The sequence below is a fragment of the Stegostoma tigrinum genome, chromosome 27, assembly GCF_030684315.1.
Source record: "Stegostoma tigrinum isolate sSteTig4 chromosome 27, sSteTig4.hap1, whole genome shotgun sequence".
NCBI classification, from domain to species: Eukaryota; Metazoa; Chordata; class Chondrichthyes; order Orectolobiformes; family Stegostomatidae; genus Stegostoma; species Stegostoma tigrinum.
In genome coordinates this window covers 31,385,153-31,410,287 of record NC_081380.1, presented here as the reverse complement: position 1 = coordinate 31,410,287, position 25,135 = coordinate 31,385,153, and the positions used below count along the sequence as shown (strand labels likewise).

At 39.9% G+C, this 25,135-nt stretch overlaps 1 protein-coding gene across 11 annotated transcripts in view; it reads right to left on the bottom strand.

Moving 5' to 3' along the window:
• git1 (G protein-coupled receptor kinase interacting ArfGAP 1) overlaps positions 1–25,135 on the bottom strand; it is a 167,804-nt gene that overhangs the window by 91,125 nt on the left and 51,544 nt on the right. For all 11 annotated transcript variants that reach the window (XM_048557558.2, XM_048557551.2, XM_048557552.2 and 8 more), the window contains exons 2-4: positions 13,564–13,697; positions 2,894–3,006; positions 2,289–2,394 (exon numbers count right to left, since the gene is read on the bottom strand). In XM_048557558.2, coding sequence (XP_048413515.1) covers positions 2,289–2,394; positions 2,894–3,006; positions 13,564–13,697 — 353 coding nt within the window. The remainder of the gene's footprint in view (positions 1–2,288; positions 2,395–2,893; positions 3,007–13,563; positions 13,698–25,135) is intronic.

The following is a 25,135-nucleotide window of genomic DNA, read 5'->3' as shown; positions in this document are numbered from 1 at the left end:
GAAAGCAAGGAGGCATGGGACTCTGCGAAATTTGGCTGTCTGGATACAAAACTGGCTGTCCAATATAAGAGAGAGGGTGGTAGTAGATGCAAAGTATTCAGCCTGGAGCTCGGTGACCAGCGATGTTCCACAGGAATCTGTTCTGGGACCTCTGCTCTTTGTGATCTTTAGAAATGCCTTGGATGAGGATGTGGAAGGGTGAGTTAGTAAGTTTGCCAATGGCACAAAGGTTGGTGGAGTTTTGAGCAGCGTGGAGGTCTGTTGTAGGTTGCAATGGGACATTGCCACGATGCAGAACTGGGCAAAGAAGTGGCAGATGGAATTCAACCCAGAAAAGTGTGAAGTAATTCATTTTGGAAGGTCGAATTTGAATGCAGAATAGAGGGTTAATGGCAGGATTCTTGGCAGTGTGGAAGAATAGAGGGATCTTGGGGTCCACTTCCATAGATCCCTCAAAGTTGCTACCCAAGCTGATGGGGTTGTGAAGAAGGCATATAGTGCGTTGGCTTTCATTGGCAAGGGAATTGAGTTTAAGGGTCACGAGGTGCAGCTCTATAAAACCATGGTTAGACCACACTTGGAATATTGTGTTCAGTTCTGGTCGCCTCATTAAAAGGAAGAATGTAAAAGCTTTAGAGAGTGCGCAGAGGAGATTTATCAGGATTCTGCCTGGACTGGAGGCAGGTCTTATGAGGAAAGGTTGAGGGAGCTACAGCTTTTTTCATTGGAGCGAAGAAGGATGAGAGGTAATTTGATAGAGATGTACAAGATGGTGACAGGCATTGATAGAGTGGACAGTCAGAGACTTTTTCCCCAGGGCAGAAATGACAATTACAAGGGGGTATACTTTTAAGGTGATTGGAGGAATGTATAAGGGAGATGTCAGGGGTAGGTTCTTTACACAGAGAGTGGCGGGTGCATGGAACGTGCTGCTGACAGTGGTAGTAGAGTCAGACACACTAGAGACTTTTAAGCGATAGGCACATGGATGATAGTATGATGTAGAGTATGCAGGGTAGTTTGATGTTAGCAGAATAATAGGTCAGCACAACATCATGGACCAAAGGGCCTGTACTGTGCTGTACTTCTATATGCTCTTAACTTGAAACAAAAGATTCTGTTTAGACCTTTTAATACCTACCCTTTTAGCCACCGTGTCCTAGAAATATAGTTCTATGGTGTTAGCAATCATCCAAAACCTTACTCAAGGGATCATTCTTCATATACGTGGTCAAAGGTAGATAAGAACACAGATGGGATACAGAACAACATTCAGAAGCTAACTTTTTTCTAACCCTCCTTCAGAGGATAAATGTAGCTGACTTTAGATTTGCTTTAAAATGGTAAGGTGTCAAAATGCTAATAAAAAAAACTTACTCATTTCAACTGACTCTTAAAAGCTGAAACAGTGTAAAATCAGAAGGCAAATAACATTAATCCATTTGTGGCATCTGAGGCAAACGAGTGATGTGAAATAAGTATAGTGTAACTGCGCAACCAATTTTAAAATTGATTTACAAGGCCCCTACAAACAGTGAAGTTTGTAAAATGACTGTAAAAGGAAATAGAGCAAATGTGCCAGAATTGATTGTTAATTGAATGGTAATTACTGAGTACAGGATACAAAAAAGTCAGTGTGTCCATTTGGGGGATCTGTTGTAGAAAGTTTGAATTTCAAATTTTAAGCCCACTCACACAAAGAGTGCAATTAAATCATGATATCTTGTTATATAAATTCTCAATGAATGCAGGAAGACATTCAATCTTAGATAAGCAACTTGTGTTTTAGACAAAACCAGCAAGTACTTAAATTTAAAAAAAGTTGGTTAGTGTTTAAATGAGATTTTATTCTTATTGTTACTACCTGCACAAAATAATTGTCAAGTTATTCATTTTTAACTCTCAAACACTTGTGCCAAAGAAGATTTACAAAGAAACATATGGATTTTTTTTAAAATTCAGGAGGTTCACAGAATGTGGGTACCATCACCAACACCAACATTTATTGCTGTTCACTAATTGCCTCGAAGGCAGTTTTTAAAAAATGAACCAATTGCTGTGGGTCTGGAGTCACATATCAACCAGTCCATGTCAGGACAGCAGGTTTCCTTCCCTAAAAGGGCATGCTTCCCACTGAGGTTTATTTTAAATGATGTCTTAGCTTAACTGGCAATATTCAATTGCTAATCTCTCCTAACAGTCAAATATAGCAAAATTATGAAAATAGATTAAATTTATCATTACTGGACTATTACATCTACAAATATAATTTGACCAAGATATCTCACCTTACTCAAGTCCTTTGTGGTAACACCATCATCATCACGACAAGGCAGTTTGTGGACAAATGCCAACATCTGATATTTGGCTCGTATGAATTCTGCCTTGGTAGGGCTGCAGATTATTTTTTTAAAGAAAAAGGCATGTCATAATGATGCAATAACTGCAATCTCAATAATTCTGCAGCAATTTCACACAGTTAATTACAATGTCAGACTGATCACTACCACATTGATAGCTATACACCCTGCTAAAATCTATTTCAAGAGCAATGGGAAAAGATTATCGGCAATTAATCTTATTCATCTATCATCTGAAATTCCAAAACAACAAGTGTAAAATTCCCATGCATGAAGTGCACGTAATAACGAGGTCAGAGGCCTGACATGATGGAACTAGTGCGTAAATTGCACACATCTTGGAATCATTTAGCAATAAAGTTGTTGAATAGACTAAACTGCTCAGTAACCTTTCAAAACAAGCTTTATTAACTACTAAAAGACTACCTGTACGAGAAAAGTGGAAAAGAGCAAATTTTGCAGAAAAGATAATGGTCAGTATACAAGCAATTCCTAAACAGCAGCCTTGTACATTTAAGCTGAGTGAAACTCACTGTACTTTATCCTGAGGGTTTGGTTTACGTCGTCCACTTTGCACTTGGGCTGGATCAAGTAATGAGTGTTCCCAAATGGAGTTGGCTCCGTTACTTGCTAAGGTCTGCACCATCTAAAATGAGGAAAGACGGAGATGACTATTTTAAAAAATCATTTATAAACATAAGGATTATAACTTTATGGCCAAATTACCCATAACCTTGTTGACTAAAGTACTGTTGATTAATAATCAACGATAATTTCAGCACTAGCCGCCTTAGAAGGAATTGGGCATAGGTGGCCCAATATGTCAATTGCTGGATCAGAATGAATGTAAAGGAACTTTCAGCTACAAATGATGTCAACACACTGCACATTAAGAACAACTTGCCCTAACTGGTTAAGTCACCTCGCAAGAAATTATACAGCTGGAATAGTAAAGGTACAGGAACACAGAGCTAAACAGACCCATGTCAAGAATGCTGCACAGAGCTAGGAAATTCAGAGATATATAAAAACATGGAAAATAATGAGAAACAAGAAAATGCTGATTTCATTCACAGACAGATTTCTGAAGTTTCACTGTAGAGTAAATAAAAATGCCTTGGTTCTCAGCAAATCTTTACATGAAGCACAAAGTTCAGAAAATAAATAATCACATGCCAGCACTTATGCATCATGAACCAAAATTTTTGTTAGTTCAGCAAACAAACAATTTCCTTCTTTCCCTTAAAGATTTTTTTTGGGAAAGGATCTGCTCTGTTCATCAGCAGGAAACCAAAAAAAAACTAGCAGATTAATACAAGAAATTAGACTTACTAATACAAGATAACAAAGTGTGGAGTTGGATGAACACGGCAGGCCAAGCAGCATCTTAGGAGCACAAAAGCTGATGTTTCGGGCCTAGACCCTTCATCAGAAAAAGGGGGATGGGGAGAGAATTCTGAAATAAATAGGGAGTGAGGGGGAGGCAGACTGAAGATGGATAGAGGAGAAGGTAGGTGGAGAGGAGTGTATAGGTGGGGAGGTAGGAAGGGGATAGGTCAGTCTAGGGAGGACGGACAGGTCAAGGGGGCGGGGTGAGGTTAGTAGGTAGGAAATGGAGGTGCGGCTTTAGGTGGGAGGAGGGGGTAGGTGATAGGAAGAACAGGTTAGGGTGGTGGGGACAAGCTGTGCTGGTTTTGGGATGCAGTGGGGGGAGGGGAGATTTTGAAGCTTGTGAAATCCACATTGATACCATTGGACTCAGGGATCCCAATTAGAATATGAGTTGCTGTTCCTGCAAACTTCGGGTGGCATCATGATGGCACTGCAGGAGGCCCAGGATGGACATGTTGTCTAAGGAATGAGAGGGGGAGTTGAAATGGTTCGCAACTGGGAGGTGCAGTTGTTTATTGCGAACCGAGTGTAGATGTTCTGCAAAGCAGTCCCCAAGCTTCCATTTGGTTTCCCCAATGTAGAGGAGGCCACAACGGGTACAGCGGATGCAGTATACCACATTGGCAGATGCGCAGGTGAACAGTTGCTTGATGTGTAAAGTCATCTTGGGGCCTGGGATAGGGGTGAGGGAGGAGATATGGGGGCAGGTGTCGCACTTCCTGCGGTTGCAGGGGAAAGTTCCAGGTGTGGTGGGGTTGGAGGGGAGTGTGGAGCGGACAAGGGAGTCCCAGAGAAAGTGATCTCTCCGGAAGGCAGTGCTCCTAAGATGCTGCTTGGCCTGCTGTGTTCATCCAGCTCCACACTTTATTATCTCGGATTCTCCAACATCTGCAGTTCCCATTATCTCTGAAGACTTACTAATACAGTTAGTGTTATCCTTCCCATAAGAAATTTATAAAATATAAGAGGTCACTTAGATCATGTTGAAACAAAAATGTCTTCAACACATTATGTGCAACCTGAAGAATAAATTACCTTTAAAACCGAACAAGTTCCCAGCAGAGAAAACAGGTGACCTGGATCATGAAACGCCACTGAAGGAGGCAACATGTCAATAGGTTTGTGCAGAATTAGAACTCAGCTAGAACAAGGGAACAGTATTATGGACATGTGCTGAGTGGACAGCAGTTCTTCCTAGCACTAAGTTTTTTGTAAGCCTGTAACTCCATTTCCAATTGTAGGAGCTTAAAAGTCATTGTCTTCTCCCATTCCCGCCTCCCTGAAGTCCAGACGTATTTTGAGCTTTTCCTGCTCTGTCCAAGTGATAGACATTGTTCAGTTTTTGGTTCTAACTCCTAAGCAATCTGCCTGATCGTGGAAGTCTTAGGTATTGACCCAGCCTAAGAATTTCATTCGGTTTTACTCAGCATGTCAGATGCCTTCCTCACCACCCTGCCTACCTGCGACTCTACATCTTTAAACTGTTTGAGCTCAGAGCGGTTAATACTTTAGCAATTAACCTATCCTCTTCTATAAATAGCTGTGAATCAAAATTTTATTTTCTGATCTTTTCCTAATATGAGAATAAGTAGTTTTCAGTGGTCATTTATTTTGCTTTACAAATTATTTTGACTGTTCAACTTCTCACTATTGCTTTCCAATCAGTTTATTCCTACTCATTCCTAATATTTGGACTCTGCATGGATTTTTCTGCCATGTGGCCAGATTGCTGTCTCTTTTCATAGGATCCAATCCATACATCAGAACTCAATTTCTGTTAAAATAATGCCAGTTTTAAAACAAATCTCTTTCATAACTCTCACCACCTATTTGTAACAGATTGTAACTTAATTTTATCCCCCCTGTAGTAAACATTCCGGTGTAGTTTCTCACTTCCTTAGTTCACCGACTTTGACTTTGTAAAGACCACAACAACAACGTTGTGAAGTGCAATCAGCAGTAGAATTTATTTCATTTCATTCCGGTGTGGTGGAGGATAACACTTTGCAATACACGCTTTTATTGGGAGAGATTGAGTAATCTCTTGATCATTTTTGATTCAATCAGCAGTAACTTAAATACAAAACAACTTAGGGATTCTAGTCCATCAATTGTTGTTTTTAAAAGATAAAGTCCAAAAGTCCATAGCTAGAATCAGTGGTGTGGGATTCTTTTGTGGGGTGGCTAAATGGTGAGCTGACTGGCTAGCTATAAAATTGTACAGCATGGAAACCGACCCTTTGGTGCAACTTGTCTGTGCCAACGAGACATCCTAATCTGACCTCGTCCCATTTGTCAGCATTTGGCCCATATCCCTCCAAACTCTTCCTATTCATGTACCCACTCAGAAGCCTTTTAAATGTAATTGTACCCACCTCCACAACTTCCTCCTGCAGCTCTTTCCATACATGCACCACACACTGAGATAAAGTTATTCCTTAGTTCCCTTTAGGGCTATCCATTCTCACCTTAAACCTACGCCCACCAGTTTTGGACTCCTCCACCAGAAGAAGACGACCCTGCCTATCCACCTTATCCACACTCCGCATGATTTTACAAACCAATTACTTGTTTAATACAGGACAACTGGTGTCACTTAGTACTAAGGGTTTGATGCCTTCTGGATGGGAAAGGAGTATGAGGAAGGAATGAAGGTATTCATTCATCTGGAAGGCCTCATCTCACCAAAGTGCTCAACTTTAACCAGGTACTGCTTTAACACCATAAGATGGAGGAGTAGAATTAGGCCAACAACTCTGCTCTACCATGCAATAAGTTCTTGGCTGCTCTGATAATCTTCAACGCCATTTTCCTGCTATTCCCCATACCACATGATTCCTTTACTGATCAAAACTGTCTCTCTTGAATAAAATTATTGACCCAACCTTGAAAGCTTTCTGGGGTAAAGAATTTCACACATTCACTATCCTGAGAGAGAAAAAAATCGTCCTTATACATCTTAAATGCATGGCCCCTTATTTGAAAACTGTCCCCGCCTTACACTCACCCTAAGGGGAAACAACCTCTCTACATCTATCCTGTCAAGTCCCCTAAGAATCATCATGCTTTAAGAAGGTCACCTCTCATGTTTCTAAACTTCAATGCATATAGGTCCAATATACTCAACCTCTCCTTATAAGAAAATCTCTCCATACCTGGGATCAATCTAACCTAGAGAAGGTTCACTGTCACCACTGCTACAATATCTCTTTTCAAAGGTTTTAGACTCATGTTGTAATTTCTTGACTATTTTCATATGCATTCATTGTTCAAAGAAACTAAGAACACAAAGTAAATGCCAAATGTACGATAATTCTTTTTTAAGATGCACAATTTCAGTTCTGTGTACAGACTAATTCTTTGCCCCCCACTGTGGAAGGGCTGTAATTTATCATGCAACTAACACACAAGGGCAGCCTAGAAGATCAATACTCTACAACAATCCTCAAATCAAGGTGGCAAGATTTTTTAAAAAGGGAATCAAGCAAATTTTTATCAGTAATTTCAGTGTAATGGGATAAAAGGTCACTTAAAGCACTTTTCAATTCATTTTCACTATTAATTATTCCATAAATTCTTTCCAACAAACTCTCAACAAGTGAGAAATCTTCGACAAAATACAAGTAACCAGTAAGCCAACAAAGTAAATGCTCACGGCAATTTGCAAAGGTTACAAAGCAGATGGATGATTTTTTCCCCCCCTCAATTTCCCTTCTGCAACTCACATTCTATAACATTTCAATAAATTATTTCTAGTTCATCACAGTACAATCTGCTGCTCTTCTAACCCTATTCTTACACTTTGATGATGACGACACTGTTTTTAATAAGCCTTTAGAAGTTGTCAATGTCACATCTTCCACATTATAAATTTGCCTGGAACATAAGCCAACTCAACTTGAACAGATTTTCAGGCTTGCACATATGCCTAACATAATTCTTCCAATATATGGACTACAGATTGGTTTCAGGTGTGCAGTCCATTAAAAATACAGTCAGACAAATTATTTACCTTTGCCAACCACTCTAAAAATTTGGCACACCAATTCTAATATAATTTAACTATTCTTCTCCGGGCTTATCTTTTTTAGCATTTTGTGGTAATATAGAGTAACATTATATAGAGTAATGCAGATCCAAACTTTAGTAATTTTTAAAACTGATGCAACTCCTATTTAGTTGTAAACACAAGTGCTTGCCTACAAAAGCATAGTATCATTTTAGATCAAATTTGAAAGTACAAACCGCTTACTTTCACAAGACGTACCTTATTTCCAAGTACACATTTGGCTATTCACACAGATGGCATCTACTGGAACAAGAAACGTACAACGTAGTTGTAGACTTGCTCGCCAAGCCGGTGTGTTTGATTGCAGTTGTTTCGTCACCACGCTAGGTAACATCATCACTGTGCCTCTGGTGAAGCGTTGGTGTTCTGTCCCGCTTGTTATTTACATGCCTCTGTTTGCTGGGGTGGTTAGCATCGCTCCCGGTTTCGTCTGTCAGTGGTTTGCATATCAGGTCAGTTTAATGTGTTTGTTGATGGAGTTTAGTTTGGAATGCCAGGCCTTCACAAATTCCCTGGCAAGTCTCTGTTTGGCTTGTGCTATTATGGATGTCTTGTCCCAGTTGAATTTGTGTCTTTCTTTGCCCGTGTGTATTAAGACCAGTGAAGAATTGGTTGTGACTCTTGGTGGCTAGTTGGTGTTCAGTTATTTCAGTTTTCTTCCTGTTTGGCCAATGTAATGTTTCTCACGGTCCTTGCATGGTATTTTGTATATTACTTTAGTTGTATTGGCTGTAGCTATGGGATCCTTTACATTTGTCAGTAGCTATCACAGGGTGGTTTATGGTTTGTGGACTACCCTGGGGGTCTGAGTAGCCTTGTGGTCATCTCTGATATGTCTGTCATGCACAGTAGAATGACTAGTGTGTCTGGAGGTAATGGTAGATTGTGCTTTTTGGGTATCCATTCCTTTATCCTTAAAACCCTGAGCTACAAATCTTCTTGAAAACTTAAAATATATGTATTCTGCTAACTCAATTCTTTTTCAGGACTAAACTGTACATGGGTAAAATGACATGAGCTACATGTGGCTGACTCAAAGTTTTACAGAAAAAAAGTTTGTAGAAATTGCCTTGCATTCATACAATATTTTAAATGTTATCTTATTAGAAAATATTCCCACCTGTGTCGGTACAGGGTCCTTGCTGTCAAGAAATCATTAATGTAAAAATGCCATGAATGAACGAAAACAACTCAATTGATCTGTTCAGTCCAGATAGATTAATGGCAGAAAAAAATTTCAGCAAATGATTTACTCAGTTTAATGTGCCGTTCTTGGAATTCAACCTAATTATTTTTCCACTCTTACCCTTCCTCTCCTCTCCCCGCCGCCACCCAATTAATAATCCTATACTGTCAGAGACCTTTAAAGCTAGGGTAGGAGATGGGGCATAATTAGATAATGTAGGTTGGGAGAGTTGAAAAGAGAATGGTTGTGTTAAATCCAAAAATAGTGGTTGAAAGAGCGGCAGACCACAAGCTGTAGCTCAATATAAAAGTGTAGGTGTATATGAAGAGATGACCACTCAGATAAGATGATGCAAAGTCACAGGCTTAGAAGGTGATTGACTAAAGATACCCTGCCAGTTAAGCATGACAGGATGAACAAAACTAGGCATAAACTTTGGATTGCTGGTTGCTTGAGAAGAACATTGAAATATTAATTCCTCTAAAATTAGTTGGAGTCATGATATTAATGCAACGGCAGAATTTCAAACAGAAGTCATTAGACAGCTATCAACTTGTATTTCAGTTGTCCTACTACCCCAGGATGAAACAGCATTCACATTCCAAATCTCTGTCTGTTCTGGACCATTGAGTACCAAACCACAAGCAACACATATTCCCCAAACAAGCACTGCTGTAATTATTACATATTGTTGGTAGCAAACTATTTAAATTTACATGGCTATGTTATCTACAGGTAAACCTTTTAATTCAACAGTAATGCTTTTACTGGCCTTCTGGCATTTGTGCTTCCTTTCCTTACAATTCTGGAAGCATGAGCATATTACAAAAATATTTCAAGAATAGCCATTCAATTACACAGCAAATGGATCTGTGGAGCTTTATCCTATGATAAGTCTACACCATTGAAAAGAAAAGTAAATGGAATAAAATGGTTAACTCCTACTGCGTGCCTTGTATGCACAAGACTCTGCACACATTGCAATATTATGTTTTCTTTGCTTTATGAAGAGGGCAATCCTTCAGTCAGCAAACCCTTCTTCCTCTCTCAAGCAACTTCAACTGGATAATACCTTTCTGGTCTTAATGTTTCTTATAATTCTTCAACACATTCCTCTAATTTAGACACTAAGAATTAAGGTCTGCCTTCCTATCTGTTTAATCTCTTTCAGATTGTCAATAATTGGACTTAGAATAAACATGGTCACTGTCACAGAAAATGAATAATGAAAAAAGAATGCTATTTCCTTTGATAAATCAAGCAGCCAACCCAGTAGGCATGATCAAAACAAATCAGTCAAGTAAAATCCACTACAGGAAAACAACTCTTGTAAAAATAGGAGAATGAAAAATTGCTATAAAAATCTCAACCAATGGGAGACAGTTCAGACAAGGTTTACGAGAAGAGTACCTAGAATGGATAGGTTATCTTATGAGAAAAAGTTGAACAGGCTAGGCTGGCATCTGCTGAAGTTTAGAACAGTTAGAGGGGGAGGAGTGCGTGAGAGAGACAGGTGTGTTGAAATATTTTCCAGTTGACTGCGCAACTATTGTTTCAGCAACATTCAAGAAACCTTACATCAAACAGGAATAAACAGGATTAATTGGCACTCCATCCAATGCTTGCAAGTAGAATAAATTCCTTCACTAAGAGGCAACGTTTTGGAGCTCCTTGCCTGTGAAAGCATTTATATCAAAAGAATCATCAGAATTCAAGGTACTGGCTCACCATCACCTTTTCAGAAGGAATTAGGGATAGGAGCTAAATGCAGGTCTTTCCAGTGATACCAACAAACAATTTTTTTGAAGAAATGAACGAGCAAAGAAGAAAATTACAATTAAGAGCAATATTGGTAACAACTGTTGATTTAACAAGAGGTTGCAACCTGGGGAAGTTTGTTTGTAAATTCACATCTCTAGTTACTCATTGAACTGAAGGAAAGAGAAGGGAGGGTTTGGGTATTCAACATAACGTTATTCATTAAAAACCATGAACCAAAAATTATAACTGACCATTGGGCCCTAATGATTCACAGATGAATAAATCTAACTAAGAGAAAAATGAGACAAGAATTTAATTCATACACAAACTCACTTTGCAGGTATCCCACTTGCAGAAATATCAAAATGATATGACCCATCTTTCACCGATTATGTTCAAGATTATACATGTATGAAAAGGTCAAGTGCTGAGAACCTCAGGAGTCAAACGAGATTGATTGAAAATATAAATCAGAATAATATATTAACATGTTCTTGGAGAATAAATCACCATTTAGTCAAAAAGGTCAATGCATTATTCAATGAAAATACATAAGTGCATCACCAATCTGTTTTTAAAATCTAATGTGTGCTGGCATCCTTTCCTATTCTCATGGAACATCTAGATAATTGGAGTCCAACCAACATTACATCCAGTTAATTATTAATAATGTCCACCAGCAAACATGAACTCTTCACAGAATAATTCCATGCAGAGCTTGCAACTCAAAACATCATAGCAAAAAGGGATCTGGGGGCACAGGTCCAGAAAACCCTAAAAAAGTGGCAACATAGATGGATAAGGTGGTCAAGGCAGCATACAGAATGCTTTCCTTCATCTGCCAGGGCATTGAATATAAAAGTTGGCAAGTTATGTTTCACATATTAGTTCGGCACCCTTTGGAATATTGCATTCAGTTCTGGTCGCCACACTACCAGTATGACATGGATGCTGTGGGCAGGATACAGAGAAAGCTTACCACGACGTTGCCTGGTCTGGAGAGATGAGGAGAGATTGGATAAATTCAATTTGCTTTCACAGGAAAGACAGAGGCTGAGGGGGTAACCTATCAGAGGTCTACAAATGATGAGAAGGATAGATAGGGCGCATAGTCAGAGGAAGGAAAGTCAACTTAGGTCATTTAATGCTTTTTTTATTGTTCTGGGAAGTGTCTTGGGACACTTTATTACACTTAGCGGGATACATGTTCAAACTGTTGTTACTTCAACAAGTTCTTAAAATACAACTGCTGCAAAGAGATAGAACTGCAAAGTTTCAGTGGGAAAGAAATTGATGATCGAATCCCTTTCTTACGGAAACAGTCTTAAAGAAAATTAACGGATATGGTCCTGAAGCATTTTTCCAAAGCATCACAAAGTTTTAGCTTCGTTTTGTGATGTGTAGGAGTATAATCATAGATCACAGAATCCCTACATTTGGCCCAACAAGTCCCCACCAATCCTCAGGACATCCCACCCGGACCCATTCCCCCTAAAACCCACCAAATCTATACATTGCCAAGCCACCTAGCCTGCACATCTTTGGACTGCTGGAGGAAACTGAAGCATCCGGAGGAAACCCACGCTGACACAGGGAGAACGTGCAAACTCCACACAGACAGTCACCCACAGGGTGGAACTGGACCCGGGTTCCTGGCGCTGTGAGGAAGCAGTGCTAAACACTGAGCCACCATGCTGCATAACTATTCAAATATAACAGTGTCTGCATATTTTAAGTGGTTGCAGTATTACATGATCTACTGACTTCCACGTGCACTTGAAGTTAAGCAAAAGTAGGAAAAGACTTGTGGGTTACATGAAAGGAAGGGGAAACACCAAGTCAGAGAAATTACAGCAAATGCCATATTGCTTTGGCGGCCCTCAAAAGGCATCCAGAAGATATTCTTCACACATGTACCTAGAAAAGGGATGCCCAAAGAGTGTGCAATGTTCAAGCACATGACAAGGAAATTTAACTTCTCCCTGGATAATATTACGTTTCTCAAGTGCTGTTGGGCATGCACCCATTGAGGCAAGTGGACGGTATAGAAGATTGCCCCTTCTATATATCTGCAGGTAGTGGAAGGACAAAAATGAAACAACTTTCACTTTAACTTGTACAAATGAAAACTTTTTTATTGCTTTCATTCCAAGTGAAGTTGAAAGTGGATTAGCTTAAGAAAATACAGACTTGAAAAGTGGGGCTTCATTTGGAATATTGCATACAGTCCTGGTCGCCCCATTACAGGAAGGATGTGGAAGCATTGGAAAAGTTACACAGGAGATTTACCAGGATGTTGCCTGGTCTGGAGCACAGGCCGTATGAAGAAAGGCTGAGGGACTTGGGTCTGTTCTCATTGGAGAGAAGAAGGCTAAGAGGGGATTTAATAGAGACATACAAGATGATCAGAGGATTAGATAGGGTGGACAGTGAGAGTCTTTATCCGAGGATCGTGACTTCGGCTTGTACAAGGGGGGTATAGCTACAAATTGAGGGGTGATAGATTTAAGACAGCTGTCAGAGGCAGGTTCTTTACTCAGAGTGGTAAGGGTGTGGAATGCCCTGCCTGCCAATGTAGTTAACTCAGCCGCATTTAAACAGTCCTTGGATAGGCATAAGGATGATGATGGGATAGTGTAGGGGGAGGGGCTTAGATTAGTTCACAGGTCGGTGCAGCATCGAGGGCCGAAGGGCCTGTTCTGCGCTGTATTGTTCTATGTTCTATGTTCTATGAAAATTCTTTACTCTATAAATCCAGAAATGACAACTGTTGAGACAATTCACACAACACTCACATGTAAGAGAGTTGGAGACCATGAGCTGTGCCGGAGATGTTTCACCATCGAAATATGTCGGCCAAGGCTTCGATGAACACTGCAACATTCATCGCAAACTAGAACTCCACGGTTAATGGATGCCCAACCAGGATCTGTGCAGATTACAAGATGCAATTAGTGGATATGTACGATTTCAACTGAGGAATCACAATTTTTAAATGACATGTTAAATATAAAAGTTTATTTCTTGCACAGCTAGTGAAACTGTAATGGATTTACAGGAAATACAATTTAAAGGTTTTTGAAGGAGCAGGTTACAAATAGAGCGAAGGTGACCTGATAAGAAAAATTCAACCCTACTATGTCTCGTCAGGAATCATGTGTGTCCAACCTAAAGGCAAGTCTTTGTCATGAGAGTCTTTCCAGACTTCTCATTTGTATGCAATTCTTTTCATCTGACAATGATTCCTTCAACTGTCAAGACATTTTGACAATGATGTTGTGAGATAACAAGATGTAGAGGTGGACGAACACAGCAGGCCAAGCAGCATCAGAGGAGCAGGAAGGCTGGCATTTCGGGTCTAGACCCTTCTTCAGAAGAATAATTTTCTTTTGAATTTAAAACCACATAGGTTAGTTGCTGGTTATTCACCTTGTTCACATATTTATGAGTTAAGCAGCACACATCTTCTCTCTCAAAGACAAACGTAAGAGAAATTCTCTTTCACCTCCATCTGAAACACAAGCATTCTCCTAAACACTAAAGAATAAACACCCAAATTACCCAGTCTTTCACCATATTAAGCAATTTATTACATACAATAATTTGGATTTTAAGACAGAAGCTGGTCTTTGGTCACTTCTGTGAGGTAATGGCTTTATTAGATGATCACAAAGTCACATGGCAGAGTGACCTAAATAATAACTTGGAAGGCAGCTGAGACTTCAGTCAGGCATTTGCAGGACACCTGGGGTGTTAACGTATGTGATATTTATACTGCTGAGTTTAACAGTAGATCAGAGACTCCTATTTTAGCTTTTGGCTTCTGGTCAGAAAGGTGAACAGCTTTCTCCTAGCAGGGGAACCAGCACCTTAGCCAAAGAGTTAGTTTGTGGAGATTCCAAGCCAGGAGAATTTGTATAACCATTTTTAAGTATTAGAACTGAGGAAGTTTAGGGCAATATAACTATGAAAGGTTCATTGTGATCAGAGGTAATGGGAACTGCAGATGCTAGGGAATCCAAGATAACAAAGTGTGAAGCTGGATGAACACAGCAGGCCAAGCAGCACCTCTGGAGCACAAAAGCTGACGTTTTGGGCCTAGACCCTTCATCAGGAAATCATCCCACCTTTTTTTTTCTGAAGGGTCTAGGCCCAAAACGTCAGCTTTTGTGCTCCTGAGATGCTGCTTGGCCTGCTGTGTTCATCCAGCTTCACACTTTGTTGTTATCTGTGAAAGGTTCATGTCAGGTTCAGAAATAAAGTATGAAACTGTCGAAAGAATCTATGGAAAAGAAACTGGTACGGTCAGTTAGTTAAAAATTGGGAGTGTTGAGTTTGGAGTGATACTTCTCTGGAATTGATTACCTGTGACCGGGCAAAATCATGTTTTGCTGTTTGTGTTAAGAGCTTTCTATCTTATATCTATAACTCAGTTATGTTTCTGGTGTACAAAAAACAAATAGAGACTGTTGTTAAAGAACTTCTACAGCCTTGAGCAAATATTTCAGCTACTAACCACCTCAGTGACTAATTTCAAAAATTGAACACGTGAACTTGAGTCATGTTTCATTCTGGAACCAGACTTACCCAGTATTACCGTCAGTTAGGACCACAGTAATTTGACAACACACTAATCCCAGGAACTCATCTTTTACTGACTCCAATGTGAACACACCCTTGCCTATATATGGAGATTAAAATGCTGTCCATTGCTCCAGATGTGACCTCAAAATGTGACCTCTCATATATATATAAAATTTGGGATGTAGATGTCATTAGCTAAACCAGCATTTGTTGTTCACCCCTAAATGCTTTTTGGAATGTGGAGCTGAGTTACCTTTATGAGCTGATGCAATCCTTGGGGTATAGGCACACCAACAATGCCGTTAGGACAAAAGGAATTCCAGGTTTTTTGAAGAGATAACCAAGAGAATAGATGAGGATAGGGCAGTGGATGTTGTCTTTATGGACTTTAGTAAGGCCTTTGACAAGTTCCTGCACGGCAGGAATGTTAGATTGTATTGGATCCAGGGAGAGCTAGCTAATTGGATTCAAAATTGGTTTGATGGCTGGGAACAGAGGGTGATGGTTGAAGGTTATTTCCCCAGACTGGAGACCTGTGACTAGTGGTGCAGCACAGACATCAGTGCTGGGACCTTTGTTGCTTATTATTTACATAAATGATCGGGATGTGAGTGTACAAGGCATGATTAGCAAGTTTGCGGATGATACAAAATTAGGACGTATTGTTGACAGCAAGGAAGGTTATCAAAAATTACAGGGGGATCTTGATCAGTTGGGGAAGTGGATTGAGGATTGGCAAATGAAATTCCACACAGGTAAGTGTGAGGTGTTGCATTTTCGAAAGTCAAACCAAGGTGGGACTTGTGTAGTAAATAGTAAAGTCCTGAGGAGTGCTGTGAAATAGAGTGACCTAGGAGTACAAACACAGTTTGTTGAAAGAGGCACCACAGCTAGATAGGGTGGTGAAAAAGGCATTTAGCATGCTGGCCTTCATTAGTTGAGGGATTCAGTGTAGGAGTTGGGACGTTGTGTTACAGTTGTACAAGTCGTTGGTAGGGTCACATTTGGAGTATTGTGTACAGTTTTGGCCACCCTGTTATAGGAATGGCATAGTTAAACTGGAAAGTGTGCAAAGAATATTTATGAGGATATTGCCAGGACTAGTGGGCCTGAGTTATACAGAGAGGTTGGCCAGGATAAGACTTTATTCTTTGGAATGTAGGACAATGAGGGGTGACCTTATTGTGGAGTATACGGTCATGAGGGGCATAGATAGGATTAATGCATATGGGTCTTTTACCTAGGGATGGGGAATTGAAAACTCGAGGGCATAGGTTTAAGTGAGAGAGGAAACATTTAAGAAGGACATGAGGGGCAACTTCTTCACACAGAGAACAGTGTGTGTATGTGGAATGGGCAATTTCAATGTTGGCAGTTTCCAGAAATACATCACCTTGTGCAGAAGATAATGATTCACTTGCCAAATTCAAAAGGGAGTTTGGTCAATTTCAAAACTACAGATTTAACAGATATTAAGAGAGCTTGGTTTGTAGAGCCTGAAATAAAGGTACACAATCTGAGCAGTGTCCATCTTCTGATCAAGGTCACCGGTTTCCCATTGTGACAGCAAACAGATTGAATTGCATAATCGCCTTCCAAGATGAGTATAAATATTATTGTGGGAAAATAAAAGCAGACTGCTTCTACACTCTGATGGAATTTCAAACACAGAAAAATTAGTTCAAACCAAAGGACAAACTGCTAATTACAGGCAGGCACCAAACACAGATCAGAAGGCAGACCTACAAGTCAAAACTGTGCATTCACTAACATGCATTGTCATTGCTGCAGAAAACAGAATAAGTTTAGAACAGATGCGGAGGAAGTGTGGACTGGGGCGGGCAAGGTCAGAAACCAAATACACCTGTTGCACTGTAATCTGGTGTTGTGATTTCTAAAGTTTAGAATAGATAATACTAGTAAGAATTTACAGAACTGCTTTAAATTACAAATATAAATCAGCAGAAAATAAATAAGACTGCAATGCAACTGTGACACAGCTTTATGCATTTCCTGAAGTTCAAAGATCCTTAAAGAGGCATTCACAACGGCACTTTAAATCAGAGGAACACATTGAAGTTTACGAATCAGCCAGAGCGGCAGCTGGGATAATGGAGGAGAAAAAATAAAAATCTACAAAATAGGTGTTTACCACATTGGTCCACTTTCACATTATGTCACAGTGGTCATATCGAGAAACTGACTTCAGCAAGCCATCAGCTGATTTTACTCCTCATCTATTATACCCAATCTGTCCTGCAAAATGTGGACTTGACTTCTTTTGCAAGTTTCCCAAACTAAATAGATCATTCTCTTGTGCCTTCTTATAGGGAAAAGCGTAATCAAGACTGTGTAAGCGGTTCCTGACCGTTGGTAGGAATCAATTGAGCAAAATCTGGCTAATGCCCTCACTAAAGCCTTTCCAAGATGTTTTGTGGAATACTGTTTTCCAAGTTATATTATCCTCACCATCCTTCGCTATTCCATGATGACTTGCAAGCCTTGATCCTCACCAATGAAATCACCGTTGAACCAGTTTCAGTGAAGAACAATATCAAACATGCTATATTATCTCTTCTCTACCTTCCTTGCTTTAATACTGCATCTCATCTCGATGGAATTACCCACAGATATGGAAATAGGACTATTATAAAATAAGGATTAAATAAACTAATGGGATTAAAATCAGATAAGATCCCTGGCCCTGATAGCTTGTAATCTAGGATCCTAATGAGGTAAGTACAGAGACAGTAGATGCATTGGTTATAATTTTCCAAAAATCCTTGGATTCTGGAGAAGCAGAGGATTGGAAAACTGACAATATGTCATTCCTGCATAAAGTGAAGGAGACAAAAAGCTATAGGCAACTAGAAGCTATAACAATTAGCCTACCATCTATTGTTGGAAAAGTATTGGAATCAATTATTAAGGAAGTGATAGCAGAACGTTTGGAAAATCATAATCTAATCAAGCAGAGTCTGCATGGCTTCATGAAAGGAAAACGGTGTCTAATTGGTAGAGTTTTTTGAGGAAGTCTCAACCAGTGTCGATTGATGGGAACCAGTAGATGTGTTGCATTTGGGCTCCCAAAAGGTTAAGTCATAAGATAGCCAAGTGTTGGAGGTAATATATCAGCTAATAGACAGGATGATGACTGGTTAACAGATAGAAAACAGCAAGTGAGGATAAGGGCTTCCTTTGCAGGTTTTAACCTGTGAACAGTGGGTTTCCACAGGGATCAGTGCTGGGACCTCTACAGTTTAAAATATATATTAATGACTTAGAATAAGCCAGCAAATACGCAGTAGCTAAATTTGCAGACAACACAAAAATAGGAGGAAAGGCAAGTCACAAGACAGATACAAAGAGTTTACAGAGGTTAAGTAGGTTGGTAAATGGATATAATTTGGGAACATGTGAAGGTGTTCATTAGGGATGGGAGAACAAAAGAACAGAGTATCATTTAAATGGCGAAAAACTGCAGAAAACTGCAACAGAAAGGGACTTGAGGGTACTTGTGCATGAAACACTGAAGGCTGGTGCATAGGTGCAGCAGGGAATCAAGAAGGCTAATGGAACATTAGCCCTTAATTCAAGAGGGGTGGAGTACTGTAACTGTATAATGTGAAGAGATACATCTGGGAGTAGTGAGAACAGACTTGGTGTCCTTATTTAAGCAAGCACATTATTTCATTGTAGGCACTTCAAAGAATGTTCTAGGATAATCTTCAGCATAGACAGATTATCTTATGAGCAAAGGCTAAATAAGGTTGGGACTCTACTCGCTGGAGTTTAGAAGAATGAGAAGCAATCTCATTTAAAATATACGATTCTTAATGGGTATGACAGGGTAAGTGATGAGAGGAAGTTTCCTCCCATCGAAGAGTCTAAGGCAGGAAGCCTTCATGTCAGAATTAAGGGGTGCCAATTTAAGACTTAGATGAGGAGGGATTTCTTCAGAGAGGGGTGAGCGTTTTTGGAACTCTGTACCCGCAACTCTGTGGCAGCAGTTCTTGTCCACGTGTGTACTAGTATGTGTGCATTTATGTATGGCTGATTGAATGTTTGATAGATTGATAGATTGATGGATGGATTCGTGACCAATAAGGGAATTGAGGGTTATGGGGAAAGGGCAGGAGAGTTGAAGTGAGGAGTATTTGATCAGCCATTATCGTAGTGAATGGCAGAATAGACTTGAAGGGCCAAACAGCCTACTCCTGTTCCTATTTCTTTTGGTCTAATCACAAACGTTTTAACTTGCTCTGCCTTCAGTACAAAACCAATTCAATCTCTGGCAATAAAGGTTCAGTATGCAGATGACTCTTGTGCACCCATTGAAACTAAGCTCCAGATCATGGCCAATTCCTTCTGCAAATATTTGAGAACAAGGGACTCAAGCTTGAGGCCACGGTCGTCGTTTACACTGTGGTCCTCCAGGCTTTGGAGACTTGGACAAGCTTCAGTTGTGGCCTTAAAGAACTGGACAATTACCAACAGCAGTCCTTTTGCAATATTCTCCAAACTTGATAGCAAGGATGGAGGTCCAACAGCAGTCTCCTCTCCCAAGCCAACTTGCCCAACGTCAAGATGTCAGTCACTCATATTTAGCTCCTCTTGGTCATTCGTATGCTTGACAATAGACTCACAAAGCATCTGTTCAACTTGGTTGTAGCAATAGACTCCCACAGAGATGATGGAAATGACTTAGAGACATCTATAAAGCGTTTATGGTGAGTTCAAAACATCTCTACCAACTCACAGGCTTGTGACCAACTCAAACAGAGAAGGCCCATTCAGGAAGGTGCTGACATAGTGGTGACCTCATTCACCAAGCGTTCAAAAAGGTGAAGTTGAGGTATCAAAGAATGCAGAGACCTCCCAACAACTCACTTACCTGATCCTCCAAGTACCAGACTGCAGAATGCACATTGAACTTATCAGCCATCTGAGAACCCGATGAACTAAAGTGGTAGCACATCTTCCTTGATCTCGAGGAGCTGCCCAAGAAGGAAGATTGTTTACTCTTCAAATCCTTGATTTTAAGTCCAATTTGAAACTCCTTCAGAATTGTATCATATTTGAAAGCTTTCTCAATAGATGCTATGTACATGTCAAATTGTTCTAAACTCTTAACCAAGAAGTAATTAGTATAGTTACAGCAGGAGTCTGCAACTATGTCAGAAGATATTGTTCAGAACCAACACAAGACAAACTTAATCCATAGCAGAACCAAATGTGCTTGGAAATAATTCTCAATTTTGATCTTTCAACCTTAAATGAAACTACAAATAGTCCAACTCTATATATTTCACTATGATTTCCTTTTGTTAATGTTCCAGATCTAACATTTCATTACTATAGGTCAATAGTTACTTGTTAGTCTACCACATATTCAGAAACATAGTCTACCATAGATGATGTCTACCTTTCACTCCTTGCCCATCCTATGGAGAGGGTGGCCCAAGTAAAACAACTTACAACTACAGTTTTTCAGGGAGTTATACAATTCAGATTTCATCACACATTTTTGAAGTGAAGTGCAATTTCAATTATTTGCCACATGGGGGCTGCAAACATTACAGAAATTCAGTCCAGGTCACAATGCTAACCCATGTGTCGCTTCACACCCAGAACGACTAAACGGTCCTACTATTTCTAACTCAGTGATTCAGTATTCTGGAACCAAAACAACAGTCCTATCTTTGATGTTTCTATAAAGAGCATCCAATCACATCTTCAACAATTTACATCTTAGGCTTGGGACAGCCAGAACTCAATCTAAACTCCAGTTTTACTGTAGGAGCTCAGCAACTTGAAAGATCATTTTCTTAGGTAACTGTAATACATTTGACTAACAGATCAAAACATTTGGGTTTAGTGAAATTAGAGCTGAAGTGCAACTGGCCCCTTTCCCATAACAAAAAAAAATTCTATTTTTTAATCCCAAGTCCCATAAAATTTCAATTATGCTTTCAGCAGACAGAGGTCACTTGCACTGTTTAGGGACATGCAGGACTTCACAGTATATCTTACCCAGCTACTACCGCTTTTAAACAACTACAAAAACAAAAAACAGTTAGTCTGTCATTGCGATTTATGAAACCTTACAGCATATACGATGACCACTATATGTTGCTTGCACTGCCAGGTAATTCACTATACATGAATGATTTGAGGTGACTGAAAGATAAAAAATGCTACATGAATGTTACTGAGACAAAAAATATTTTTTGAACTCCACCCTCTTCTTCCCTTTTAATACAAAAACTGTAAAACAACCAGAAATCAACCAAAACTGCATAACAGTAAAAATCAACTTCAAACCAACCACTGTGGTAACAGAAGTAATTAATATGCAAATACTATCTTGACTATTTGCAAACAATATCTTTCCACCATGAACCAAATATTAATACTTTATCCAAAGCTGGTTTAAGACAATATACAAGATAATCGTGAGCAAATTACTTATACATACTGGTCCTGAGCCAATAGAACAAAAGTTGCGCTGCCACTGAAAAGTAAGAAATCAATTTTACTCAAAGCATTGGCAAAAGCTAATATAAAATATTGTGAATGCTAGTCTGACAGCATCTGTATAGCAAGTTAACATTCCAGCAATATTTGTATTAGTTATTGACAACTGTGGTGTCACGGAATAGCAATCATTAGGCAACAATCTAGGTCTAGATGTAGAATTAAAATTACTTTTCCCAACTGTTAAATGAAACAATTGCATTTACACAGCACCTTTTAAGACCCAAAGACGCCCAAATACCTTTTCCAGCTAATTAGGGACTTCAGAAATGTAGTTACTGCTGTCGTGCAGAAAAGACAGCAGTCAATTTGCGTCCATGTTCCCACTAACAGCAATAAAATCAATTATCAGATAATCTAGCAACTTTTTTGTTCCCCTAGTATTTCAGACTGACACACGAGCAGTGACTAGATACAAGAAACTGCTGTGACAAGAGGCTGAAGCAGTGCACTATTGCTCTCATCCCATTACTCCATAGGGCGCAACACAAAATAAAAGTACTTTCCCAGTTACCAAGCTAACCAATTAAATAGATTTTCTATATCAGTTTGTAAATAACAAAATTTATCAATCAAGTTTCTTAATAAACACAATTATTGGTTGTCAAAACAAATGTTATTCACACAGATGCAATCACTGTTTAACACAGAGTCAGTGATACAGAAGGATGAATGCTTATCCCTCTATCCCCAACACACACACACGCACGCACGCAATTGCCAAGCTTTTTGTTAAGAAAGCCAATGGGTTTACTCAAAGCCAAAACTATAAAACATTGTATGTTGCAACTTGTTTTGCTTTGATCTTGTGTAGTCAAGTTAATACGAATGCACTACTCCGTCTAAACTCTTGGAAACACGATTTACTCAGCAAGTACAATTCTGGGACGTTTCTTCAATCACTCTTTCAAATGGGCTTTGAACTCAAGAAGATTTTCTTATAAAGGTGAAATATGATAGATGCTGGAAATCTGAAATAAACACAAAGAATTCTAGAGAAACTCAGGACTGGCAGCAGCTAGAGACACAGAGAAACAGAGTTAATGTTTCCTGTCTTATATGACATCTTCAGAGGGTTTTCTTTTCAGAAATAAGATCAGCATGGCAGCTGATGTTTGTAGTATTCCATCCTACTCAACCCGTGTTAGGTTTTGCTCCAAATGAAGATGATAAAACAAGATTGTTCTCCAAGCTAGTCACTGTCATTAGGAGATGGGATCCACAGCAAAGCAAGCAGTTATTACCAGTTGTGTGATCCAAAAACTCTTTTTCAAGCAAACTCTCCTGTTGGTTGGGAAGTTTTTGATTTGATTTATTAGTGTCACACATACCAAGGTACAGTGAAAAGTGTTGCCTTATATGCTTTACAGGTCCACAGCAGACACCATCTTGCTGTCCTTATGCCCATCCCTGGAATACCAGGATAACAAGAATATCCAAGAACATATACATCAGACTCACTTTATTGGCATTAGCTCCACTTTCAACACCATAATTCCAAAAAAAACTCATCTCTAAACTCCAGGACCTAGGACTCCGCTCCCCCCTCTGCAACGGGATCCTCTACTTCCTGACCTGCAGACCACCATCAGCAAGGATAGGTGACAGCATCTTCATGATTATCCTCAACACCAGTGTCCCATGAGGCTGTATATTCAGCCCCTTACTATTCTCCTTATACACTCATGGCTGTGGGGCCAAATTCAGCTCTAACTCGGTTTACAAATTTGCCAATGACACCACCATAGTGGGTCAGATCTCAAACAACAATAAAACACAGTACAGGAAAGAGACAGACAACTCAGTGCCATGGTGTAAAGACGACATTCTGTCGCTCGCTACATGTCAGCAAAATGAAGGAGCTGAGTATTGACTTCAGAAAGCAGAGTGCAAGACACACCCATCTAAATCCGAGGTGCTGAGGCAATTAGAGCTTTAAGTTCTGAGTTCTGAGGAAGGGTCACTGGACCCAAAACGTCAATTCTGTTTTCTCCTTCACAGATGCTGCCAGACCTGCTGAGCTTTTCCAGCAACTTTGTTTTTGTTCCTGATTTTAATATTGTATATTAAAAGAAGAACGTTTAATAAGACACACACTGTTCACGTTTATACAGCGTCATTGGATCTGTCATATCCACTTTGGTACGTAGATTCAGGCCTCATTTGGAAGCCAGTATCTGAAAATTCAGCACTCCTTCATTGCTGCATTTGTGTTCCCATGTCTGTGGCAGTGTTTTAACCTACAATTTTCTGCATTAGAGATAAATTCTAATGTCTAACTTAGGTTGACATTTGTGATGCAGTCTAACTTCACAAAGACACCATTCTAGTTTACAAGGGAGAAGAACAAGTCTAAGGCTAGTACTTCAAAAAGGTTGTGAAAGCACAGCTAGCTGAAATGAACTGGAATAAACAATAGATCAACAGAGGGACAATGCCTGACTGATTAAAGATATTGTGGAGTGTTCAAAATAAGTATCTTTCTACTATAAAGAAAAATTCTGGGGGGAAAAGACCCATCATGCATGGTTAACTATAGTTTTGGAAAGATCAAAGTTAAGTAAAAAGCATACAATCACACAAAGAAGTGTAGGTGAAATAAACAAAGTTTGCACTGCCTCCACTAATACGAAGAAAAAAATCCAGTAACATCAAGAGGTGGGAAAGAGCGGGAGAGCACGAGGCCGAGGGCGAGGGCGAGGGAGAGCGCTGATTAAACTCCAGCTTCTATGATAATGGAAACTGCAGATGCTGGAGAATCCAAGATAACAAAGTGTGGAGTTGGATGAACACAGCAGGCCAAGCAACATCTCAGGAGTACAAAAGCTGACGTTTCGGGCCTAGACCCTTCATCGGAGAGGGGGATGGGGATAGGGAACTGGAATAAATAGGGAGAGAGGGGGAGGAGGACCGAAGATGGAGAGAAAACAAGATAGGTAGAGAGGAGAGTATAGGTGGGGAGGTAGGGAGGGGATAGGTCAGTCCAGGGAAGATGGACAGGTCAAGGAGGCGGGATGAGGTGGTAGGTAGGAAATGGTTAGGGAACCAGACACAGGCTGGGCTGGTTTTGGGAGGTCATCCTGGGACCTGGGATGGGGGTGAGGGAGGAGGTGTGGGGGCAGGTGTAGCACTTCCTGCTGTTGCAGGGGAAGGTGCCAGGTGTGGTGGAGTTGGAGGGGAGTGTGGAGCGGACAAGGGAGTCGCAGAGAGAGTGGTCTCTCCGGAAGGCAGACAAGGGTGGGGATG